The sequence below is a fragment of the Sarcophilus harrisii genome, chromosome 3, assembly GCF_902635505.1.
Source record: "Sarcophilus harrisii chromosome 3, mSarHar1.11, whole genome shotgun sequence".
NCBI classification, from domain to species: Eukaryota; Metazoa; Chordata; class Mammalia; order Dasyuromorphia; family Dasyuridae; genus Sarcophilus; species Sarcophilus harrisii.
The window spans coordinates 486,419,255-486,444,790 of NC_045428.1; the positions used below are offsets into that span (position 1 = coordinate 486,419,255).

The window sequence follows — 25,536 nt, forward strand, 5'->3', positions numbered from 1 at the left end:
AGGAATATTAGGAAGGTCATACATTAGTTATTTGTTAAAGATAAGGAGGAAAAAAAGCAGACATAGAACAAGACTCAAATTGCTTTTTTTTTTTTTTTTTTTAGCATCACTCATGATACAGTTTTATAGGGAATAGATGAAACATATATATCTGTCACAGTCCATTTGCTAAGAAATGATGACTTGCACAGAAACTCACTTAATAAGATTAAAGTTATAAACTTGTGAAGAGAGAAATGAGTCAGAGCTTCCCTAAAGCCTTCTCTGCTCTCCCTTAAAAGCTAATGCCTTCCTCTTTTGTTGATTATCTCCAGTTATCTTTTATAATTTTGTTTTCACACACAATATTTGCATGCCCTCTAGTCCTTATTACATTGTACACTTCTTAAGAACAGGTACTGTATTTTGCTTTTTTGTATATCTCTATTACTTAGTATTGTGCTTAGTACAATCTCAAAGACTGATAAATGTATGTAAGATGAAGCCTTCTCTGGATTTTAATTTCATCTATAATATATAAGAGACTAGACTACATCATATGTAAGATTTCTTCCTGTTCTGTTCTATGGGTTTATGATACTAGGAAATGGAAGCCTTCCTTGTGGCTCAAGTAATTCCCATTTCATCTTCACATTTTTTTAAATGTGAAGAAAAAAATGAAAAGAAAGAGTTATATAAATAACTATTGTAGTGATAGCATGCTATCTTTGGGTAGTTTTATTATTTCAGAATTAAAATTTTTTTTAATTTTAAAGAAATGCAAAAAGTTAGGAATTTAATGTTTTGCCTTTATTGGGAAGTTGTGAGGCTTTAGATAAGGATATGTTTATTTTGGGGAGCTCATTCCTTATGTTTAAAAATGCATTTTAGATGTCTGGGGATGCTGTAGGGATGAGGGAGAGGGGAAGCACATTGAAGAGTAGGTGGTGTAGAGAGAAGTGTTATAGTATGTTAGGGAAGCTGCGCTCATGATACCTGTAGGTGGAGGCTTTGAAAGTCTGAGGGTGCCAATTTCAAATTATATTTGGGAGAAGCTTTTATTTATTTTCTCAGAGAATATATATGAATTTAATAAAAGTTTCCTAATAAAAGGCCAAAAATATTCAAAATGAAGGAAGCCAGCTACATTGTGTGTGTTTATGCCTGATAGAAACTCTGTAAAGCTTCTGGGGTAGAAACCTTTTCCTACCTTTAAGACGCATGCTGTCACAAAAATAGATTCAGTATCTAAGTCCACCACAGTTCCTGAGTTAAGTCTTTCCTTCAGCTCTTTGCAGGATTTCATATTCCCAGAAAGTCTGAAAATACCTTTCGCGAGAGGTCCTTTTTGATTCAGACAAAAAAGCATGTCCTGTTGGAAAAGAGAAAACCAGACAATCTTTCACACACATTGACAAGTGGGTATGTTTTGCACTTTCATACTTCACATGTTGATTGAAATAGGTGACCTTTAAATTGGGGGTCCTGATTCTTAAAAACTTACATATCTTTCCATTTCTCAAATATTTCATTCTTTCTGCCCTCTCAGTCAAAAACAATCCCCCCCCAAACACACATCCATACCCCAAATAGATATGTTCCCATCTCTCCAATTTTTCAGCTTGCTTTTATGTATGATCTTCTTTTGTTGGAAAATAAACTTCTTGAGGACAGGGACTGTCTTTGTGCTTGTACCAGTAAATACTTATCGAATTCTCCTTGACTTGCCCCATCTTGAAAAACAGGTTCAAACCCCACTCCCCCTCAACCTGATTCAATTACACTCCATCACAATCAATTTTAAGTCCCCTCAACACTTGCAAATTCAGCATTACTAGGATATTTATTAGCACTTGCTGTATATAGTTTTGTAATGAGCAATTGGTTTCATGTATGTGATATTTCTTTCTGTTTCTCTAGGGTTTAGCATAGTATTGAGGACATATATGCAGGCCTGAGAAACTTTTTGATTAACATTGATTTTCTAGAAATGGGGGTGCTACCTTCTGAAGAGAGAAGAGATAAGCCCTACTGAACCTGTGATTTCATTGACTAAGGGAATTCCCTGATGAGGACATGCAACTAATGTAGGAGAGTATCTTCTCTAAAACTTAAGAGTTTTTTAAAAAATATTTTATTTCCCCCCAATTATATGGAGAAACGGTTTAAACATAATTTTTTTTTAAAAGTTTTAAGTTCCAAATTCTATTTCCTACTTCTCCTCCCTCTTCCCCAAGATGGTAAGCATTCTGATATAGGTTATATGTGTGAAATGAAAACATTTCCATACTAAGTCATTTTGTGCAAGAAGACTTAACAAAGAAGATTTACTTTCTAGTCTTACAAGAAGATGCCTAAAATACTGAGAAATCTGGTGACTAGCTTAGGGTTATCCAACCAGTTTGAATCAAAAACAGTACTCAAACCCAAGTTTTCTGTCTTTTTATGCCCAGAGCTTAGTAATTGAATTTGAAGATCTCTGACTTGTGCTACTTTAAAATGCATGGCCTTTAAATTAAGGGATCAGAATAGGGACAAAGTACTCATAGTAATAATCAGACAAAGTCACTGGGAAGAATTTGGAAAACAGAAGGGTTCTAAGAATCCACGGTGAGTAATAAATGATGGATGACAATTATTGCCATCAACCACCAATCTCAAAGTCTTCTCAAGTTGACTTGAAGGGCCAAGGACAGCACTGTTGTCCCACCTTCTCCATCACCATAAACAGTGAGGTTCAATGTCTGGGGCACGTACAATGGAAGCACAAGTAGATATTCTAGTTCAAGCAGCTCTGTGAATAAGTATTGAACCAGGAAGTTAGCTTTAGGGTAAATAAGTAGGTCTGAGAGACATTTTTACAGAAACTCAACAAACACAGGCAAATTTACCAGGAATCATTTTGAAGACAGTCCCTGCCTCCCCCCAAAACAAAACAAAACAAAACTGTTCTTCCTGATAGAATCTCATCCCCTTCCATCATAAATTCACTTATAATAATACAAGTTATAAGACAGTAAATATAAGTATATAATATCTAAGTATATGAAATAAGTATGAGAGATCCAGAATGTTCTGAGATACTAAGCTAGAGAGATCATTTAGAATCATAGAAGGGTCCTTTTAGAAGTCACTGAGTTCAACTTTTTGCCCAGAACAGGAATCATTGCAGGGAAGCAGATGCAATAGCCAATGTATTGGTACTCAGTGAAAATCTTGTATAGTAAAAAAATTTGGTACTTACATTGAGTCCTTCCTGGACAGTGAGGATGGAGTGGTCCATAAAATATATCCTTGAAAAATCACTTTGGTAGTAATAGATCTTACCCTCTCCTGCCCAATAACTAATTTCTCTACTCCTTTAAAGCTCATAATCCACTTTACAATATCTCATCTTGATCTGAACTTAGCATCAAGAAGGCGCTAGGTGTGCTTACAGTTGCTGTGTAACTGCCTCCAGATGCCAGATCTTTGCACCACAAGTCACCTCATTTCTTAGAGTCTTAAGATCAGGCTGACTGGTATGTTTTGTTTGGTTCATATCCTAGATTTAGAGCTGGAAAAGACATAAGGTCATCAAGTCTAGTCTCCTCACTTTACATCTGGGAAAACATAGGCACAGAGAGTTTAAATGATTTAGTCTAAATCAAATAGTTAAGTGTCTAAATCCACATTCATAGCACATTTTAAAAACCTCAGCTTCAATACATCTTCCAAGAATCTCTTCTGACTCTTTTCCTTGTGGCCATCTCTCTTTAGGTGGTCCTATGACAGCCCTCATTCCTTTTCTTTCCCCTGTCTAGAATGCTCATTCCACTCACTACACACACCACCAATTTCAAAAGAAAATACTTAGGTCATCATGTTCTTCCTTCCCCAAGTTCTTTCACCTTTTGTGATACACAGCTGGACAGAATGGAGGAAGACTCACCAAAATGGGTTTGGGTAGGTTGTCGTTTTCACAAATTTCTGATAGTGAAACCCCAAAGAGCTGCCCAGGTATTGGGGATGTTGGAGACATTGACGTGTTGTCCAGATGCGTGCTAGATCCTCGCCAAAAAGCCCAATTGATAATAGATCGCCGCCTTTTAAACATTTTCTGTCCAGAGACTGAACAAAAAGATGGGAAAGTAAGATGAAGCCATTTTGCTAAGATTCTATTGGCATTCTACTTGGTTGCTATGGCATGGGCAGAAAAACAACAATAAACCGCAACAAACTCCAACATGCCATAATATCAACAGGTATTTTTTTAAGATAGCAACTGAATCTCTAGAATTCCCATGCAACTGAAATTAGAATTTCAGGAAAATTTAAAATAAGCCATCTTGGATTTTTAAAAAAAATTTTTTAGATTAAAAAATTACTTTAAGTGTATGTTATTTGTCCAATTGCTTGTAAAGAAGGTTTTCATCATTTAGTTTTTTTTTTTTTAAACTAAATACAAAATAAGAACAAAAAATAGAAAAAGAAAGCTAGAAGAAAATAAAAATAAAACATTGTCATGTATCCAGCAGAATGAGAGAAGACATTTCCTTTTCAAGAAAGCATATATGATAACAGAAATAAATATTTTTATGACTGTCCATTTTTTTTTTGCTTCCTTATAGGCTATTCTTTTGTTCTCTGCTATGCACTTTTTCCTTTATTCTTTTCTTCCTTTTTTATCCCCTCCCCCAAGCAGCTTATAGTTAAGCATAGATATATCTATATCTATAGATAGATACATAGATATAGATATACTCACACACCCACACAATATACATATCTATACATATATAACATAGATGTATATATATATATATACACATATGCATTTACACATATATATACTTGCATGTAAAGCAATATAATTAATATGACTGACATATATAGATCTGTCAACATTTATTTTTGTAAGATTTTGAGTTCCATATTTTGTTCCTCCATTTCTTCCTTATCTCCCCCTTCCCAGGACAGCAAGCAATTTGACATAAGTTATATATATTCAATCATTTTTAACATATTTCCATGAGTCATATTGAGAAAGAAAAACCAGAATAAAAGGAAAAACTATGATAAATTAAAAAAACAAAGCCAAGATAAAAATGGTATACTTCGATCCATATTCAATCTCCATAATTGTTTCTCTAGATGTAGATGGAATTTTCCATTCAAAATATATTGGAGTCTTTCATAACTGATCATCATACAATTTTGCTGCTACTCTGTACAATGTTTTTTTGGTTTTGCTCACTTCACTAAGCATCAGTTCATGTAAGTCTTTCTAGACTAAAATTTGCCATCTTATAATTTATTCTACTTGGGGTCTTTTTTCAGCTGTACAGAGCTAAGAAGGAAATATGTATTCTAGTATGTATCCTAGTATGTATGTATCCTTAAGAGTCCTGCCATTGAATTTCCCAAGACAAAAGAGAGGGAAGAGAAAGAAAGTTTATTTACATGATTGAAATAATTTGTAAAAAGGTTTTCCAGTCCAATAAATATTTCCCCTCACTGCAGATGGAAATGAGCACAGAAAAAAGAGTTAAAAACCTTGCCCAGTGATTTAAGGAAAGCAATAGTAAAGAACAGGGAAGGGGGGGAGTAGTTTTAAAATGATATTTCAATGTGATATCCAATATAAATCTTCTTTCTTGTCTCTGATCTTTTCCACAATGGTAAAAAACAAATAAGAAAGGCTCAAGTTATAGAGTGCATTAGAAAATGTGATTCCTTCTTTCCTTACCAAATCTCAGTATAAGACTAGCTTTTCCCTTTAAATAGGAAATTTTCTTTTCTTTTTTTTTTTTCAAAAATAAAAAAACCTTTTCATTTATTTATTTAATTTATTAAAGCTTTTTATTTATAAAACATATCAATGGGTAATTTTTCAACACTGACCCTTGCAAAACTTTTTGTTCCAAATTTTCCCCTCTTTCCCCCCACTCCTTCCGCTAGATGGAAGGTGGTCTAATACATGTTAAATATGTTAAAATATATGTTAAATCCAATATATGGCATACATATTCATTCACTTATCTTGCTGCACAAGAAAAATCAAATCAGGGGAAAAAAACTAAGAAAACAAAATGCAAGCAAACAATAACGGAAAAAGTGAAAATACTATGTTGTGATCCACACTCATATTTTACAGTCCTCTCTCTGGGTGTAGATAGAACTGGTCTGAATCATCTATCTCATTGTTGGAAAGAGCCACACCCATCAGAATTGATGTTCATATAATCTTGCTGTTGTTGTGTACAATGATCTCCTGCTTCTACTTTCTTCACTTAGTATCAGTTCATGTAAGTCTCTCCAGGCTTCTCTAAAGTCATCCTGCTGATTATTTCTTATAGAACAGTAATATTCCATAACATTCATATGCAATAACTTATTAAGCCATTCTCCAAGTTTCAAGTTCCACTCAGTTTCCAGTTTCTTGCCACTGCAAAAAGGGTTGCCACAAAACATTTTTGCACATATGGGTTCCTTTCCCTAAATAGGAGCTTTTAAAAGGCATTCTGCATACTTACATGTGATTTTATTACAATTTACAGTTTTAAAACAATAAACATTGATAGTTATTTCAGTCCAATTTTCAATGAAGCTGATAATCTATAAAGATGAAAGCAGAAGCAAGTATAGTTCCACAGTAACTTGCCTTTAGATTTGATCTGTTTAATCACAGAATCACAGATTTAGAACTGGAAGGGTCCTTTCTAAAAGGTCATGAAGTTTAATACATGTGGAGAAATTGACAGTATAAGGGACTTTGCCAGAATCCCACAGCTAGATATCTAAGGCAGAATTGGGGGATTTATCCATTATACCATACTGCCACTATTGTTGTCATTCATAAGGATCAACCTCTTTGGATTGTGCAAAATAATTATTTTATTATCATTCCACATTTTTGAGATGGAAGCTGAGATGTTCACTTGATGTGCTCAAGTCACATATACTAAGTTGAAGGATTAAGATTGTTTAAATTTAAGATTCTGCTTACCACAAGTACAACTTTCTACCTGTGATTTAGATGAAAGCACCAAATTTGTAGATGATGTTAAGTGGGAAAGTAGAGATAATAATGCTAGGAGAAAGAATTAGAATTCAGTGAAATCCCAATAGATTGAAAAGATAGGCTAAATCTAATAGGATAAAATTTAGGCATCATATCAAGTCTTATATTTGGGCTCAACCCTCCTCTCCCAAAAAACCTCACCAAGGGTACAACTGCAGAATTAGCAGAGGGCTAGAATTCAGAGCCTCCAAGTTTGGAGATGCTAATTTAAAGGCTGGATGACCTTTGTCAAGAACTTTGTGGATAAAATATATGCTTTGGTTATTGTTTGGATGAAATGACCGCAAAGGCCCCATACAATTCCAAGTTATGGAAATTTGCATTATAGTCAACATTTCAGGAGGATGTAATCCAAATATGAAGGGAGAACATTGTTCTGAGTGTGCTTGTTTCTACTGCATGCCAAAATAAAACAAAACAAAATAAAATACAAGCAAATCCAGTGGATAAGTGAAATTAAAGGGGTGTGTAGGGGAGGAATCTGTTAACAATTCACCAACAAAATAAAACAAAACCCAAACCAAAACAACCACCCCATAACATAACTATTTTGCCCAATTCAATAACAGAGTAAGCATATCATCTTTCTATAGACTCAGGTTTTGTTCATATAAAATCTAATCCCAACATGGCCAAGCTCCTCCATAGGGAATGTCCAGTTTGTAGAACCTAAGGCAGCCTACACATCCCCAGGCTGAATATTCTGTATTCAGTTTAATAGCTTTCAGGAGGTATGTGGTCATAAGGGAAATGCCAAATACTTTACTTGACTGAAGCTCTTTCTCTCTGGCCCAAAAGTTTCATCCCCTCCCCATCCCCCAAATTGTAAAAGACAGAGAAGGAAACCAAACACATTCTTAAATGCTGGAGGGAATTCTGGCCCATTTCACCATGCCAATCTGTGCAAATGTTTGTTTAAATACATTACACACACACACACACACACACACACACACACATACACACACACACACAGAAATATGTTTAAAGAAAATGCTGAGCTACTCAAGACATCTTCCCCAGCTTCACCATTTCTAAAGTCACCCAGATTTATTCAATTACTGAGCCCCTCCACACCTTTGAGGAGGAATGTTCCACTGATCTATTCTGAACTTATAAATCCAGCTAGTCAAAGGGTGTAGACAGAGGACAAAGTGGAAATTGAGTCCTGTACTTCATCATAAATGCTTTCAGCCTTAGTTGTGCCTTTTGTTACATGCATCATTCAATTGCGAGTGTTCACATTCCCTTTGGGATTGGGTGGAAAAATTTTTTCATTAAAGTTTTCTTTCCTGTAGCTCTTTTAATGCATAACTTGAACTTTCTGAATATCAACGGCTTATTGGGCGGAAAAATGCTGTTGCCATTAAAAATAGGAGGATGATGTCAATGTAAAACAAACCAATTTCATGAAATGCAAGCTAGCTTTTCCTACAACAAATCCTGGCCAGCCTACATACACTCTGTTCATTTGTGCCTCAATCAGGATGGGGAGTATTTAAAAGTACAATTCTGGGCACTGACAAGGGCTCAAGATTAAAGAGTTAAGGTGGGCTGGATTCTAATCCCAACTGCTATTTGCTGGTTGAAGAACTAACAAATTAAAATTACCATTCCCTCTGGAACTTCAGTTTTCTCACCTGGAGATTGGGGGTATTAATAGCAGTGCCTTGTACACAGTTGGAACTAAACACTCATTGAATTGAATTGTACTTACAGAATTGTCACAGGCAAAATGTGAGTGCTATAGAAATATGATTAATTATTGTAAAGTTTGTTAGCTACAAAGAATGTTTAAGAATTATGATTCCTCTGGGTTGTAGGCTATATTTACATGAGTACATGGTATAGCCTCAGAAACAATGTAAGCTACTTGAAGATAGTGATTATTTAATTTTTGCATGTGTATTCCCAGGATCTAACATTATTCCTGACATACAGTGGACATTTAATAAATGCTTGCTGGTTGACTAAAAACAGAGAAAAATATTAAAATTGTGTCCTCTGTGTTACTGGTTATGGAAGGTTTTAAACCTTTATTGTGATAATTTGTGACTTAAGTACCTTTGTGTTACATAAAGAGTGAAATGCTTTGTTATTGTTTTAAGTACATGAATGTACGTATTAAAAAAATACCTCTTGTTGCAATCTAGGCAGTTATCTTAATTCTAGTACCTTCTCTGTGTTATTATTTTCAATTTATCCTGAATAAAACTTATTTCTACAAAGCTCATTGTATGTTTTTTCCTCCAATAGACTGTAAGCTCCTTGAGGGCAGAAATTGTCTTTTGCTTCTTTTTGTATCCTCAGAACTTACAACAGAGCCTGACACATAGTAGGTGTTTAATAAATGTACAATGATTGATTAGTTCCCTTCCCAAGCACAAATTTCTGGTTCTAAATATCTGTTTTGGACAGAAATGATAATTGAATTTGTGATGTCAGTTCTAGTGTTTGGTAAATCTACTCTTATTGTGATGAATGATATGATTGAAAATATATATGTGGACCAGGAGGAAGAATTATAAAACATGAAGAACTCTCCACAGCATAATATTTTTTTTAAAGAAGAAGCAATATAAGTCAGGGGACAAAAATACTGAGTTAGATTTTGGATATCTAGGATTGAGATTCTGGCCTTGATGTGTAATGTCATTTCAGTTTCTAAACTTTGTGTTTCAACATCTGTAAAATGAAGATAATGATATATCTCAAAAAGTTGTGGCAGGAAGAACTTTCTACATTTTAAATTATCATGTAAATAGAGTGATTATTTATTAATCAACCAAATTTATTAAATGCCTATTATGTGCCAGATATTGTGCTAAGTGCTAGGAAACAGAAAGAGGCAAAAGTACCTATTCTCAAGGAACTTGCAACCTAACAGAGATGCCAACAAATATAGTCAAAACAAGCTATATAAATGATAAATAGTAGAGGGAAGGCACTAGAATTGAGATAACTGCCTAGGTCGCCACAAGAAGTATTTTTTAATATAGAGGTCCTTTAATACAGGAGTTGGGAAAGACTTCCTATTAAAAAAAATGAGATTTTATTATTATATTGTTATATCTGGCCCCTATTTTATCACCTACTACAGAAGTTTAGTCTTCCTATAAAAGATGGGATATTATTATTAAACTGTTATGTTTTCTCCCTTTTTCTATGATTTACTACAGAAGTTTAGTCAAACTTCAGCTAAGGCCTGGATCTATTAACTCCTGAAGAACTCAAAAAGTTCCACAGCAGATGTGGTGAATCTGACATGTTTTAAGACATACCCTTGGAGATCTGGTTTAGCCTGGCACTTTTCAGACTTAGAGAAAAATCTAAAAATTCACTTTAGTGATGAAACCAGCCTTATGCCCTCAGGGGATATGATATAGCAGGAAAAAAAAAATATTAGTCTGGCACTCAGAAGACTAAAGTTCCAATGCTGGTTCTCCTACCAAATGGTTTTGTGATTGATTAGTTAATTCTTTCTAGATCTCAGCTTCCTCCCTCATAAAATTAGGGAGTATTAGACTAGATTATTTATTATCCATTCTCATTTGGATGCTTAGTATCTTTAGCAATAACCTAATATCAGGTTAAATCCCTGAATGTCAGAAAAAGTTCTACCTCCACCAAAGCTGTCCTAATGTGGCTCAGTTTTCTTGGGGTCTTCAACTCTGCCTGGACACTGAATCTCAGGAAGCAAGGTGATGGGAATGAGCGGTCTAGCTCTGTGCACATAAATGAGGTTTCCCCCATCCTGAGGCACTAATGAGATACAATTGGTGACTGGCTTGTTCTGTGGGCCAAAATTATGAAGCCTGCCTGAAATATTTTTATTTGGCCTGGAAGTAACCGCCTTTAGTACTGACCTTGTTTCAATACCATGTTTTATTTGATTCAGAAGGTTTCAATATGCAAAATAAATAAATAAAAATAAAAAGACTGCACTGTAATAACATTGTATATTAAAAGGTCTTCATTCAACCCTGTCATAGCACTTTGATACATACTGATTCACCTAGTCTATTTTACTGAGAGATAAGGAATGGATCCCTTGCAAGAGAGTATTCAAAATTGGCATTCCCTTGGACCACATACACAAGCATTTCTGGCTTTTGACAACTTAATAAAAAAAGGCTGACAGATTAAACATAATGAAACTAGTCTGAGTATCTTGTATACCAAGGGCATCTTCTAAATACTGTTACAATATTTTTCAATATATGTTGTTGAAAAACATTCCCTGATTCCTTGATATATGAGGGATTTTTGTCACCACTATAACTGTTGCACACATGTGGGGGTAAAGGGGGAATCTACAGTACAGAGCAGGTGTGGATTCTAATTGCAGACAAGCATCTACATTCATAGTACTTGGTGGTAATTATCCCTAGTAGCCATTCTTGGTAGCACCAGGATTCTGTGAAAATCTGTGGGTTTTGTTCGACTTTTCATTACTCTGATGTTTATGATCCCATTTGAGGTTTTCTTGGCAGAGACACTGGAATGGTTTGCTACTTCCTTCTCCAGCTCATTTTACCAGATGAGGAAACTGAGGCAAACAAAGTTAAAAATATTCCTGGGTCATACAATTAATAAGTATATGAGTGAGAACACATTTGAACTCAGGTCTTGCTGCCCCCAGACCTGGTTCTCTATCCTTTTCACCACCTAGCTGCCCCATTTCTCTGATTAAATAAACTGAAAAACTGGTATAAATGATCTTGATTAAATGTGAATTTAAACTGATCATGTCACTCCTGCCCTTATTATCATAGTAATAACATACTTAGCAGCACAGGACACCTACAGTCTCACAAAGCAAGTCATCCTCGCTATCTTCCTCACAGAGTTGTTATAAGAAAGCAGAGAGCTTTGTATAAATGACCAGTTTGGAAAATGTTTTGTGTGACTGACTGGATGTTTACAACCTATATCAAATTGCTTAGGGAGAAAGACAGTGAAGAAGAGAGAGAATTTGGAATTAAAATTAAAAAAAAAAATGAATGTTAAAGAATTATTTTTACATGTAATTGGAAAAAGTAAAACGTTATTTAAAAAATAAACAAAAAATAATCTGAATGAGAGACAATGTTTCTCACCCTTGTGAGTACCAACTGGAGTACTGGTTATAGATATAGGAAAAAAGGAACAATAGAACTGGCAGGATTTGGCAGCTGATTGGATGGTGAGGATGGGTGAAGAAGAATAAAGGGCAAAACATGATTCTAAGGTAGCAAATGTGAGTGCCAGGAGGAAGGTTCCCTTGGAAACAAAAAGTATGATTTTACAGTCTGGAATATTCAGTTTAGCAGATTCCTCTGAATTAATAATTCTTAATTCTGTAGTTTCCTTTACTAGTAAAACAATCTAATTCTGACATTTGCAGCAAGGTCAAGCCTACTAAAATGACATCACCAACCAGTGAAAAGTTCCCCCCTTCTTCCCAACTCCCCAGGGCTAGTTCTCCACTCCCTCCACCCCCCTCAAATCAATGCTATCATTAGCAGGGTGTGTCAGGTGTGCTGGTAGATTCTACTCACCACTAATCATTTCCAGCTAAAACTTCCTTCTCTACTACCACTACCATAAAAGGCAATCAATCTGTAGGCACATTAAATAGACAGGGAAACCTTACTTAGTTCAAATGTGGACCTAGATATTTACCAGCTATATGATCCTAAGCTACTTGTTTGCCTCAGTTTCCTCATCAATAAAATGGGGATAATTATAGCACCTGCTTCCCAGAGCTGTTGTAAGGATAAGTTAATATTTGCAAAGTACTATACTAAAAGTGCTTTTCCAGGTTCTTTTCCAACTCTCTCTCCTTCTCCTCTTAATTGGTTTAATCATTCTATTTGAATTTAAGATTCTTGAGGGCAGGTACTATCTCACTTTTTAATTTGTGTCCTGAAGCCAGAGCCTAGCACACAATCAGAATTTAAGAAATTCTTTTGTATTGATTTAATCAGCTATCTGGGGGAGTTGATAGGAATGCTGGCTTTAGAGTCCAGAAGACCTAAGTTTGAGTTTTGCTTCAGAAACATAAAAATCTTGTGACCCTGGGTAAGTCACTTAATCTCTATCTGGATCAGCTTCCTCATCTATAAAATAGGGGATAATAGCATTAACCTTACAGGGTTATTTGTGAAGATTATGTATTACAAAAATTGGGAAAAGCTTTACAAATCTTAAAAGTATTACCTGACTATCTACTCTTATCAGTGGAGACTTATCCTTTCCCTCAGATCAGGTAGATTTCTCTCTAAACTAATTAAAGGTGTGTTACTTTAACTTTTTTGTGCCTCAAGCACTTCATTAAGGAAATGATGATAATTCCAATGATCATCTCCAAGAAAATGAACTACAGTGACCTCAAAAAGGTCCCTTAGGATCACAAAATCACCCTCTAATTCTACAGTTCTACCTGCAGAAATGTGGGGCTACCATTTCCTGACTAATTTATATTTTACTCCTTTGGCTCTAGATACTGAACCTATTTTGGTCTCATAAAATGAAGAGATGATGTTGAGTGAGAAGCTTACAACTCAATTCTACGGGCAATCAATCAATAAATCAATCAACCAACATTTATCAAGAATCTACTATGTGATTGCTAAGCACTGAGAAGACAGAGAAGTAAAGTCTTTGTCCTCAAGGAGCTCATTCTTAATAGGGGAAGACAACATACAAAAAGGAAGCTGAAAAGGGGGGGAGAGAGAAGGGAAGACAGGAAAAACTCTCCTTTACTTAATTTAATTTAAAACCTCCCATACTTAATTTCTATTAATAATTCCTCCTTTACTATTCCTAATGGATCTTGTATTTACTCCATTCTTTTCTGACTATGGCTTGCTCTGTTCTCTGAAATATTCTTTTAACTTTTGGCTTTACAATCAGAATCTCATTCTGCCATACTCTTTTTGGCATGAATAGGAGTAGAGGAAGCATGGGTCAAAAAACTCACTGGGTCCAGGCTTTAATATTGCCAGATGGTCCACCAAAAAGTTGTATACCCAGGAAAACCCGATGAGGGTTATAAATAAAATTCCTGAGAATTTTCAAGTAATCTCCTCTTCACTCATGTATCCAATCCTGGATGGCTAAAGCTTATTTTCAAGTTTATTGGTTATCTGCCCAAGTTCAGAAATTATTTTCCATTGGTAGAAAGTGAATGAAACAAGGATTTTCTGTAGTCTTTTCCCAAATTGATTTTAACCTTGCCTTCCCCTTCTTTTATTTAATCCACTGGGGTTATTAAAGACACTACACAGATACCTCCCCCACACCCTCCTATTTCACCACCACCATGAGGAAATAGTTAGGGGCTGCTTATCAAGGCTTGTAGGTAGACTTTTGAACCTCTATCTTGCAAATATTGCAGACATAATGACTCTGAGAAAGAACATTATTACTAAGAACTGAATAGTTGTAGTCAGTTATTTTTTCCCAAGAAAATTCAATCACTGAACTTGAAATTAGGTAAAAAGTTATTTCATAAAATCTAACATGTTCTGAAAAGTCTTATTCCCTTCATGTATTAGAAATGCATTTGGATATTTAAGAACTAAATTAAGTTATGAATTTATTAAATTTTTGCCACACATTGAGCACTAAAAATATAACCTTAGTTTAGTTGGAGAGGAAAGATTTAGACATGTGAGAGAGAGAGAGAGAGAGAGAGAGAGAGAGAGAAAGAACCATATGTGCTTAGTATAGATGAGGGGCCATATTTTATTATCTTTAATTTTCTTCTGTCTAGATAGCTTATTCTCCTTAAACTTGCCCCTGCATTCCCAACTTCCCTGCTTCTGTAGATGATATATGGCCATTCTTCCAGTCATTTAGATTTAGCTCCTATCCAAAGTTCCAAATCTGATCATTCTGCCCTCATATCATCTTCCCTGTATTAGCTTAGCATAATAGGGCACATAGTAAATGCTTGATGCTTAATCCATCCCTCCTTCCCTCCCTCCCTTCTTTTCCTTCCTTCCTTCCTTCCTTCCTTCCTTCCTTCCTTCCTTCCCTCCCTCCTACTACATAAATTAATGCCCTTATCACTTAATCTAGAATCATAATCTCATGTGATTGTTGTGAGGCTCAAATATGACAATTTTTGTGAAGTGCTTTGTAAACCTTAAAAATTTATATAAACCTCAGGAATTGTCATAATTAGTGAAGGAATTTGTACACAAACTTGTCAAAGTGAAAAGAGGAGGCTGGTGTCAGAAGGTTTTAGTTAAAACCTTGACTGATACTGCCTGTGACTTCCAGCAAGTGATTTCACCTTCCTAGGACTCAGTTTACTCTTCTGTAAAATGAGGGAACTAATCTGGATAGCTTTTGACACCCCCTTTCAGAAATCTCCTGGATTTCTAAGCCTACAATTTCTGGGATTCCTTAGCTGAATAGGGTGACCAGAAGAAGCAAAAGCAAGGAGACAGGGAATGAACATCAAAGATTGAGTGCAGTAAGAATTCTATTTGTTTCATAGGCTGTGAAAATGCTAACACTGAGGGGCGGGTGAGGAAGGCACAGTTGTAGCTCACTTAACACACCACATGTTTCTGGAGTTGTGTACAAATCAAAATGAAAAACTAAGCCATTTAAAATGCAACAGGAGGTTGCTATTTCAAGGAAGCCTGAGGTGAAATCTAAGAGGAAGAACTATCATGATATATATTAACAAATCCTTTGACTTGTTTAGTTTTTAAATCTAGATTTTTGTAAATTTAGTTTTCTTATGATAGGGCACACCTGTGATGTCACTGCTTTCCCATTAGTGTTCATATAAAATTAAGACAAGTACAGCATCAACTCACAGATGATGGTGCCAACCATTTTGGAGGGTAGATGATGATGTCTGGTCCAGATAGGGGGAATCAGTATGGCATAGAAAAAAATGCTGGATTCAGAATTTAAGAATCCTGACTCTGCTACTCCCTACCTCTGTGAATGAGGAAATGTACCTTAATCTCTTTGGGTCTCAATTTCTTCAACTCCAAATGAGGGAGTAGAACTAAATGACCTTTACGATCCCCTTTTATCTCTCAGTCTTATGACCTCATGACAAAAGGCATAAAGGCCTCATTAATTTTCAAATATACCCTACAACCATATGAATTTATAATGCCTCTGACATAAACTGGACTAAGGTTTCATTAATTATGGCCTGCCTCAGTTAACATACTTGTAAAATGGGTATATCAAATTATTTTGAGATTAATCCTCTAGTTTAAAAAAGCAGATAATTAGAGACACAGAAATATGGAGATTGGACTCATAGGTCTCCTTTCTTCAAAAACAGTGATGCTCAAGCATAACATCAGTCATCAGCTTGGCTTGTAAGAACCACTGTCCGCACCAAATCTCAATCTATAAAGTACTATACAGCTAAAGAAAAGTCATAGACAGGATTCATTACATTTTCATTTTACCTTCTGTTAGCCCCATGTTGCTCCATATTACCTATACAAAATGCATTCATTCAGTTTAATCCAACAAACACAAAATTAAGCAAGGCCTCTGCCCTCGGACTTTTCATTCACCTTTTCACCTTAATTAACCTCTCAGTGCTCTTCTTCCTAATCTATAAAATAGGTATAACATTTCTACAATGACTACTTCATAAAAAGGTTGTGATAATAATATAAGATAATGAACCTAAAATACTTTGTAACTCCTAAAGTGTTACAGGTATTAACTATTATTAATATGCTTTCCTTCCTTCTCTCTCAGGAAGACATGTCATTTCTACTTTGCAAAGTTAATGCCTTCATCTGTGTTTTTATCCTCCCACTTCTTTCAGGACTTTGCTCCCTCTATTATCCTCTTGCTCATCAATCTGTGCTTGTCTCATGCAATCTGGTGTGTATGCCTTCAAATATATATATATATAAATGTCCCCTAGCCTCAAGAACCAAAAACAACCAACAAGATACCCCTACTCTCTCTTTGCTTTTTTGATTCATTTCTCAATACTCATTAATATTTCCTAACTTCCAATGGCTTCCATTCTCACTCTTGCACTTAAACTTTCCTTTGAGTATCATCAATGACCTTATTCAAATCCTGATCTTTTCTCTGACCATGTGGCTGTTATAGAATATGGCATTACTGTGGGCATCATCCTTCTGACAGAAACAAGCAAGGATGGAGAGGCTGTAGGAAGATGGGTACACTAATATACTGCCAGCAGAGCTATGAATTGGTCCAATCATTCTGGATAGTTTGGAATTTTGTGAAACAAACACACAAACAAAAAAGTGACTAAATTGTTCATCTTTTTTAACCCAGCAATTCCATTGTCAGTCATACACCATGAGAATGCCAAAGATCAAAGATCTCATAAACACCAAAATATTCATAGCAACATTTTCTGAGGTAGCAAAGAACAGGAAACAACATGGATATGTACTGATTTGAGAAATGGCTAGACAAATCATGATACATTAATCTGTTGGAATATTAATAGGTCATAGGAAATGGTGGATAAGAGGAATTAAAACTATGGGAAGACTTACGTACATGTTGTTTTCCCAGTAGAATATATACTTCTTAAGAGGCAGAGATTCTGTATACCTAGAGTCTAGCAAAGTATGGGGTACATATTGTTAAAAATATCTATTGATTGGTTGAACAGATGTAAAAAAACAAATTACATGCAATCCTACATGTAGAGGTTTACTTTGTTTAAATGTTTTCCCCCCTTAGAAGGGAAGGTTCCCTGGAATATGGACAAGGAAGGGGTATATCTGGAAATAAGTATGTAGTAAAAAAATGAAAGGTAACCAAAAAAATAAATATTTAGTTAGTATATATGAGTTTAAAAAAAATCAAAAGAAAATATACTGATGAGTAGGTACACAGTCTTTACTCAGAGACTTCCAGTGAGGGAACCCATTCCCTCCTGAGGCTGGCAGAAGAGACAACATATAGACTTAAGTATATACATGTGAACTAAAAGGCAACTTTCTTTTTAGGGAAGAGATAGAAATTGCTAGCAGGATCAGGAAAGATCTCATGTAGGCAGTATATATAATATGAACTTTCAAACAAGACAAAAACATTAAGGTGAAAAAGCTAATCTTCAAACTGAACAGATGAAAATAATTTTCAATTATGTTTTTTTTAATTGCTTTATGACATTCTGAAATCTATTTTCTCCTGTTTTACATACAATTTAATTTTTGGAACCAGTGCAATTCAATTCAATAAATGGTTATGGAAAACAAAGTAGGAGCATGTACATGTTACATTCATTAGGTACTGACTCTCTGTAGTACCGGGGGCTATATAAAGCTCAGTTATTATGTGGGTCTTGGCCTCAAAACACTTTAAATGCACAAGGATGGGGTGGGGTAGATTTGACATAACAAAGAGAAATAAACAGCTCCATATTACCTAACTTCACTGAGTATGCATTGTGTTCTCTTAGCCAAAAAACTGAGACACCAAGTTTTCCTTTTTTTTAAAGTTCTGTTAAAACATTCTTACTTTTCTTGAAATTCAAAATATCCAGAAAATTTGATGCTGTAACTTTGTGTTAAATATGTGTGGTTTGTTTTGGGAAGGGAAAATGGGAGAAGATACCAAGATGGTTAGGATATGGTCCTCAAAATGCTTCCAAATTTACTAAGGATTTAAACTCAAAACTCAAATTAATGGTAAGTAATTACCAATTTCATTATGTTGTGCTTTTTTTTTTTTTTTATTCCAAAGTTGTAAGGGAGAAAGCGGCCAAAAAGTATAAAGATTCCAGGATTTGAGGATAATTGAGTTAAAAAAAAACAAAAAACTCAACTCTATCTGTTAGCTATGCAATTCTGGGCAAGTCAATCTCTGAATTCTTATTTCCTTACTTGTAAAATAATCATACAAGTTTATTGATCTTTAAGGTTTCCTTCAGCTCTAATTTCTTTTACATTGCTTTTTATAATTATAAGGTAGAAGAAGAATGTCCAGTCTTGAACATGACATTGTAAGAAAAATAACTATATGTTTCAGAAATAACTTACATGTTTCAGAAAGCCAGGCAAGGAAGGATTTATCATTCTGCTTTTATGTAGTTTTATTTTCTCCTATTTTTCATAAATCAGCCACTAAGCAGAGTACCTTACCCTTTTGACACACATTCCCCATGGTCTAATTGCCATGATTTATCCTTTAGGTGACAATAGTAATAATACTAACATTTACAAAATGTTTTAAGGTTTACCATGTGCTTTACAAATATCATCTCATTTGATCCTCATAACAAACTTGTGACATATGTGCTATTATTATTTCCATTTAGATAGATGAGGAAACTGAGCTAAAGAGAAGTTAAGTGACTTGCCCAATATCACACAACTAGTAAGTGTCTGAGGCACGATTTGAACTCAGATTTCCTTGACTCCAAGTACTGTGTTCTTCTTCTTCTTATTATTATAGCATTTTATTTAAAAGATATATGCATGGGTAATTTCACAGCACTGACAATTGCAATACCTTCTGTTCCAACTTTTCCCCTCCTTCCCCCCACCCTCTCTCCCAGATGGCAGGTAGTCCCATACATGTTAAACATGTTAAAGTATAAGTTAAATACAATATATGTATACATGTCTATACAGTTATTTTGCTCAAGTACTGTGTTCTTAAACACTGTTGCAGTTGTGTGTATGATGAAAGCAGAGGAATGTTTGCAAAGAAAGGGACCGAGGAAGCAATGCAAGTGTCACCTGGTTTCAATCTTTCTAGTGAGCACAGACTTAAAGGAAAAAGGAAAGTGTAGAAAACAAATAATGGAAAACATTTTCTGTCTATCCACTGATATTTACTGTGAACTAATCTAACCCTTTCTGGAAATCTTACCTTTTCTCGGTTAAGTGTAAAGAGAGAAATCTGAGAGAACAAGGTTCTCCTCTGGGTAGGATTTGTTCCCCCTCCTCCCTTGCCTGAAGTAAGTCACTCTGTATAATAGCAGTTTTCAGCCTTGCGTCCTTGATGCTGAATGCAGCCTCTGTGAAGGGAAGCCACTCACCAGTCAGGGGCTGGCACTCAGCCAGGCGGCTGGGCTTCAGTATAAACTGACATTGCATCTCCCGGGGCAGCTGCTCCATGAGGAAGGATTCCTGGAGGTCTAAAGGAGACGGGGAGCTCTTTGATCCCAGCATCAGGAATGAAGTGTCTCGAAGGTGGCTCATTTTAATTCCATAAGGATACTCATGACCTGGAAGAGAAAGATCCAAGTAAGAGACTTGGAATAGCTTCATCACAGAGTTACACTATAACTACCTTATTGTGAAAATGTATGCAATGGAGTGGGATGGCTGTTAATTTGTGTCTGGGGGCTGATAGTTTTTCAGTCATGTTTTTGTAACCCAACACTTAGGGTTCTCTTGGCAAAGATACTGTAATTATTTCTTTAGCTCATTTTACAGATGAGGAAACTGAGGTAGACAGGAATAAGTGCAGGGTCTTTTTAAGCAGGCCAGGTCTTCCTGTCTACAGGCCTCGTGCTTTATCCATTAAACTTCATAATTTGGATACCTTACGTTAAAAAGTCAATATACTCTGTTGGGCAGTAATCATCATTTACAATTTCAGAGGAGCATTCTGTGATACAAACTAAATGCTCTATTCTCAGAGTAGCAAAAAACATATTTTTTCTTTTTGTCTTCCTTTGAGGCAGACAGAATCATAAAACTTTAAAATTTTATAAAGCTTAAAGGCCTTGTGCCTATTTCTCAGTGCATCTATCTTATTCTTTCCTTACAAAATGGAAGAAAAAGAGAAACAAGGATATTATGGGAAATCAATTCTAATTCCATTATAATCAGAAATTGCAAGCTCTACATTCCTTTGATTGAATGATTCAACAATTCATCTATCCATTTATCCATTATTTATTAAGTGTCTGTTGGGCACAAAATCCTCTTCTAGTCACCAGGAAAGAAATAATATTATGAGAAGACATAATCTCTGATCTTAGGAAAGCTATACTTTATTGGGGAATAAAAGGCAGGAACTATAATAGTAAATGTTATCTGATAAGTACATTTTAGAGGTACAGAACAAAATGCTCCACAAGGGGGGAAGATTGTTACCAACAAAGAGAATCTGACAAAATTTCATGTAACTTCTTTTTTCAAAGGATGGATAATCTAGGTGGCACAGTACATAGAGAACTGGACCAGGAGGCAAGAAAACTCATTATCCTGAGTTCAAATCTGGCCTTAGGCATTTATTAACAGTGTGATCATGACAAGTCACTTAATCCTGTTACCACAGTTTTTTTCATCTGTAAAAAGGAGATACAGGTAATAGTAAACCATTTCAGTATCCTGGCCAAGAAAACCTAATTGGGATCAAAAAGTCAGATGTGATTGAACAACACCAAACAATAAGCAAACACAATATATACCCATTGATTGGGAAATGGTTAAACATATTGTGATTTTTGAACATAATGGGATATTATTGAGCTGTAAAAAAAAAAAAAAAAAAAAGAATTTTTTATTCAGTGATACGTGGGATGACTTATTTGAACCAATTCAAAGTGAAGTAAACACAATTAGCAAATCAACATATATAAGGAAAAAAGCAATATAGAAAACAGCAATATATCAATCAAAACTGAATGCTATGAATTTATAATATTTAAGCTTAACTTCCCCAAAATGTACTTCTTTGACTACTTTGCAGAATTGTGAGTGGGGGGGAAGATATGGAACAGTGAATATTATGGCAAATTTTTTTTTAATGGGTAGGTTATTTTAATTAATCTACTTTCTATTCTTTTGTAAAGTAGTTGATTTAAAAACAAAGAGCATCAAAACAAATCAGAAAAAATAAAAGATAGCAGGTGACGAGGAGGAAGAAAAGTATTTTAGGCAAAGATAGAAAAGCACAGGGAATATTGGGAAAATGGAGTAATCCATTGGGCCGAGAGAATGTCCTCTCTGTACTAACAGAGACAACAAGGGATTGAGGTGTACAGACCACATATTGCATGGGATGCTGGACGGTTAATCAACAGCATTTGTTGGGAACAGATCTGTCCACTCTCAATCTTCTCTTCTGCCATTGTCCTCTGTTAGGAGTTGCAATGGACAACGACAGAACTGTCACCAAGAGGAAATGGCAGCAACTGTAGGAATCAGCGAGCAACATAGACCATTCACAGACTGGACAACTCAAGTCCTGGGGTATAAGAATTGAATCTATGTTGGTGGGTCAGTCCCTCATGGGCTGAGAGCAATAGTTTTCATTCCATCTATCTTCAAAGACCTTTGTGTTCCAAATTGTGCTGTTATACACATATTTTAAGGGAACAGCAAAGGTGCTCTTCAATCACCTCCTATTTTGTCTCACTTAACTTCAGCAACCCGTGCTGTGCATTCCATGTTCCTCTGGCAGAGATCCCAACACACTGCTGAAGCTCTAGCCCATAATAAATTATTCCAGCAACTTCAATGTTTTCAGCCAAAAGGGGGAAGTAGGGGTAAGACACCAAATGAAAGAAATGTGTGTGAAGGACATATGGCTAATCAAGAGTTCAGGGTTGCACAGAACCTCAGGCACAGAAAATGTAGTATTGATGCGGAGTGACAATCATGGTCTGCACATTATCCTTTAAGCACCCATAATGTCACTGATGCTGCTAAAAGCCTAAAGGCTGCTATCCACAAAAAATTCCCACAAAGATGTCAGAGGAACTAACTTGAAGAACTGAGGACAAATGAGCTAGGGCCCATAGCTCCTCTGAAGATGGGCATCTTCAGTTAGTCTCTGAAAGTATCAATAGCTGCAGAGGAATTAAATTAAATGTAATAAAGTTAAGAATTTGTTACGACCCAAGGAAATATGGATCAATGTCTTCTCTGGTCCCACCTTGCCAACAATGTTCTTTTCCCTTGGATCTCTTATAATACTTTGTTTGTCTTGCTCTAATATAGTTAACATCAAATGCTGCACACACTATAGATATCTGTGCATAATCATGATATCATCAGTATAGGCAACTCCTAGCACATAAACTACCTATGCTAATGAAGATGGACAACCAATAATCCTGGAATTAGGAAGTTGCCCAAGGGAAAGAAGAGGTTAAGATTTGCCCATGATGACCAGAGCTGCTATGTTTCAGAGGCTAGACTTGAATGCACTTCTTTTGAACTCCCTTTTTGCCACTTTGTGTTCTTATATATTTTATTGCTTACTGAATACTAGTAGTCACTGAATTTGAGAGTTGGAAAGGACTTCAGCAGCCACCTAATCCAAGCATGCACAAATGAACCCCAAATGTAACATAAAGGACAAGTGATTATCTGGCTGCTGCTAGAAAATCTTCAAGGTTGCGGGTGGAAAACCCTGTTATCTCTGCAGGCAGCCCATTCCACTGAATTAATTGTAAATTGATGAAGAAAGAAGATGTGTGTTATCTAAACTGTGCATCTTTTCTAGTACAATGCTCTCTCCTGCCATTTTCAGTTAATAAATGTGGGCTGTTGTCATATGTCTATAGGATGTCTGATCCCAACTAAAATGACCTAAAACATGATCAGAAACTTGAATACAATTTGTATTGTAAGTAGCAAAGGAAGGAGCTGAATAGGTCACCATATTTCCCCCTTTGTTGACATTTGGCTTCTTTTCTTTATTAAAGAAAACATTTCAGAAGAGCCAAGCATGGGACAAGAGTGGGAAGTAAGAGACAGATCACCTGAATGCTGAACTGACCCATCAAAAAATGAAAGGACTGAAGGAAAGAATTCTGAGTACTACACGTATTCTTTTAACCCAATATTTAAAAATTTTTATATCTACTAGTTTTTATATCATCTTTATCTCTTTCTGATATTCCACACAGTAAGTCAGTACCTATTACCAAAAATAAAGAGGTAGAAGAAGCAGTTCAGCAGAACTAACCAATGCACTGAGACTGACAATATGGGGATCTGCAGTAGTAATTCAGAGGTGGAATGACAATTGCTGATACTTATACAGTTTACAAAAATTTTGTGTGCATAAATCTCACCCTCTCTCCTTCCTTCCCTCTCTCTTTCTCCATCTCTCTGTATCTATCTTTCTCTCTCTCTTTCCACACACACACACGGACATATATGTATATATGTGTGTGTGTATAAACAGATATACAACTAGGTGCATTAGATATATTGCCAGACCTGGAGACAGGAAAAGTCATCTTCCTGAGTTCAAATCTGATCTTAGACATTTCCTAGCTGTGTAACCCTAGACAAGTCATTTAACCCTGTTTGCCTCAGTTTCCTTATTTGGAAAAGAAACTGAACATGGAAATGGCAATCTATTCCAGTATCTTTGCCAAGACAACCCTAAATGGAGTTATAAGGTGTTGGATATGATTGATACAACTGAACAACAATGCAACTACCACCACAACATAAATATGTATATATGCGATCCCATCTTATTCTCACAAAAATCAATGAAAGAATTAGAATTAAAGTGTTCTTAATGGACATTTTATGGATGGGGAAAATAAAGTTCCTAAAGGGGAAATTTATGCTCAACTTGACAGGTAAAAAGTGAAAGTTTCAAGCCTTGATTATATAGCTTGTCTGAATCAAAAGCCGATGTTCTTTCTTTCCAGCAGACCACAGATGCCTCTTTGAAGGTGGAATCCAAGAAATACTTTACTTTAGGTAAAAAGCAGGAACATTTAAACTTAAATAAATAAAGGGTAAGATTTGGGCAAGCAGAACAAGATAGACCCATTTTGTATCTAAATCTTGCTAATGACATAAGACAGTATACATAAAAGCATTTCATAGCTGCCTGTAATTGTTAAAGGAAGCTAAAAATCATGCTGAATGGTACAATGCATCTCTCAAGAAATTATCATGAAAATTGTACTATTTAAATGTACTAATTCCCCAATCCTAAAGATCTTCAAACATTGATGATTCTTTAATGTAGTTTTTTAAGAAAGATTTGTCAAGTGAGACAGACATTTATTCTTTTTCACATGACACAGAAATTACAGACTTTGTAAGTCAATGTGAGTATGTGTACATATGTCTGTCCTATAGAGAGAGGCTCTCCTGCCAATTGCAAATGCTCCAGGGATTGAGATGCCTGGAAATAAGAGAATTGCTGAGAGAATTGCTGAAAGAAGTCTCTAAATTGGACACAGGGAAATATGTCTGGCTCTGAATTCCTTCTGAATTTCAGTCAACTTTAAGGTGAATAGCCCGGTGGCAATCACTGCCTTAGAGATTATCTAGGAGATTTTGATTTCCTGGTCCAAGCCTCCTGCTTTATCTGTGCTCATTAAAGGGAATAACAGACCCAACAATCTAATAATTTTAGTTATGACCACTGGGGAATTAGCACTAAGAAATACAGACAAAGAAATGATTTAACACTATGGTTTGGAGAGCAGAAGAATATTGTGAAGAGTCCAAAGGTAAGATGTTTATTAATTATTTGTAGATGGACTGTTTGTTATGCCTAGATAATGAATTGTTCTCTCA

The 25,536-nt window shown here is 35.5% G+C and overlaps 1 protein-coding gene across 2 annotated transcripts in view; it reads right to left on the bottom strand.

Annotated features, from left to right (window-relative positions):
• ARHGAP20 (Rho GTPase activating protein 20) overlaps window positions 1-25,536 on the bottom strand; it is a 157,437-nt gene that overhangs the window by 18,132 nt on the left and 113,769 nt on the right. For both annotated transcript variants that reach the window (XM_031961130.1, XM_031961131.1), the window contains 3 exons: window positions 20,061-20,249; window positions 3,911-4,089; window positions 1,190-1,351 (listed from right to left, as the gene is read on the bottom strand). In XM_031961130.1, the coding sequence (XP_031816990.1) occupies window positions 1,190-1,351; window positions 3,911-4,089; window positions 20,061-20,249 (530 nt within the window). The remainder of the gene's footprint in view (window positions 1-1,189; window positions 1,352-3,910; window positions 4,090-20,060; window positions 20,250-25,536) is intronic.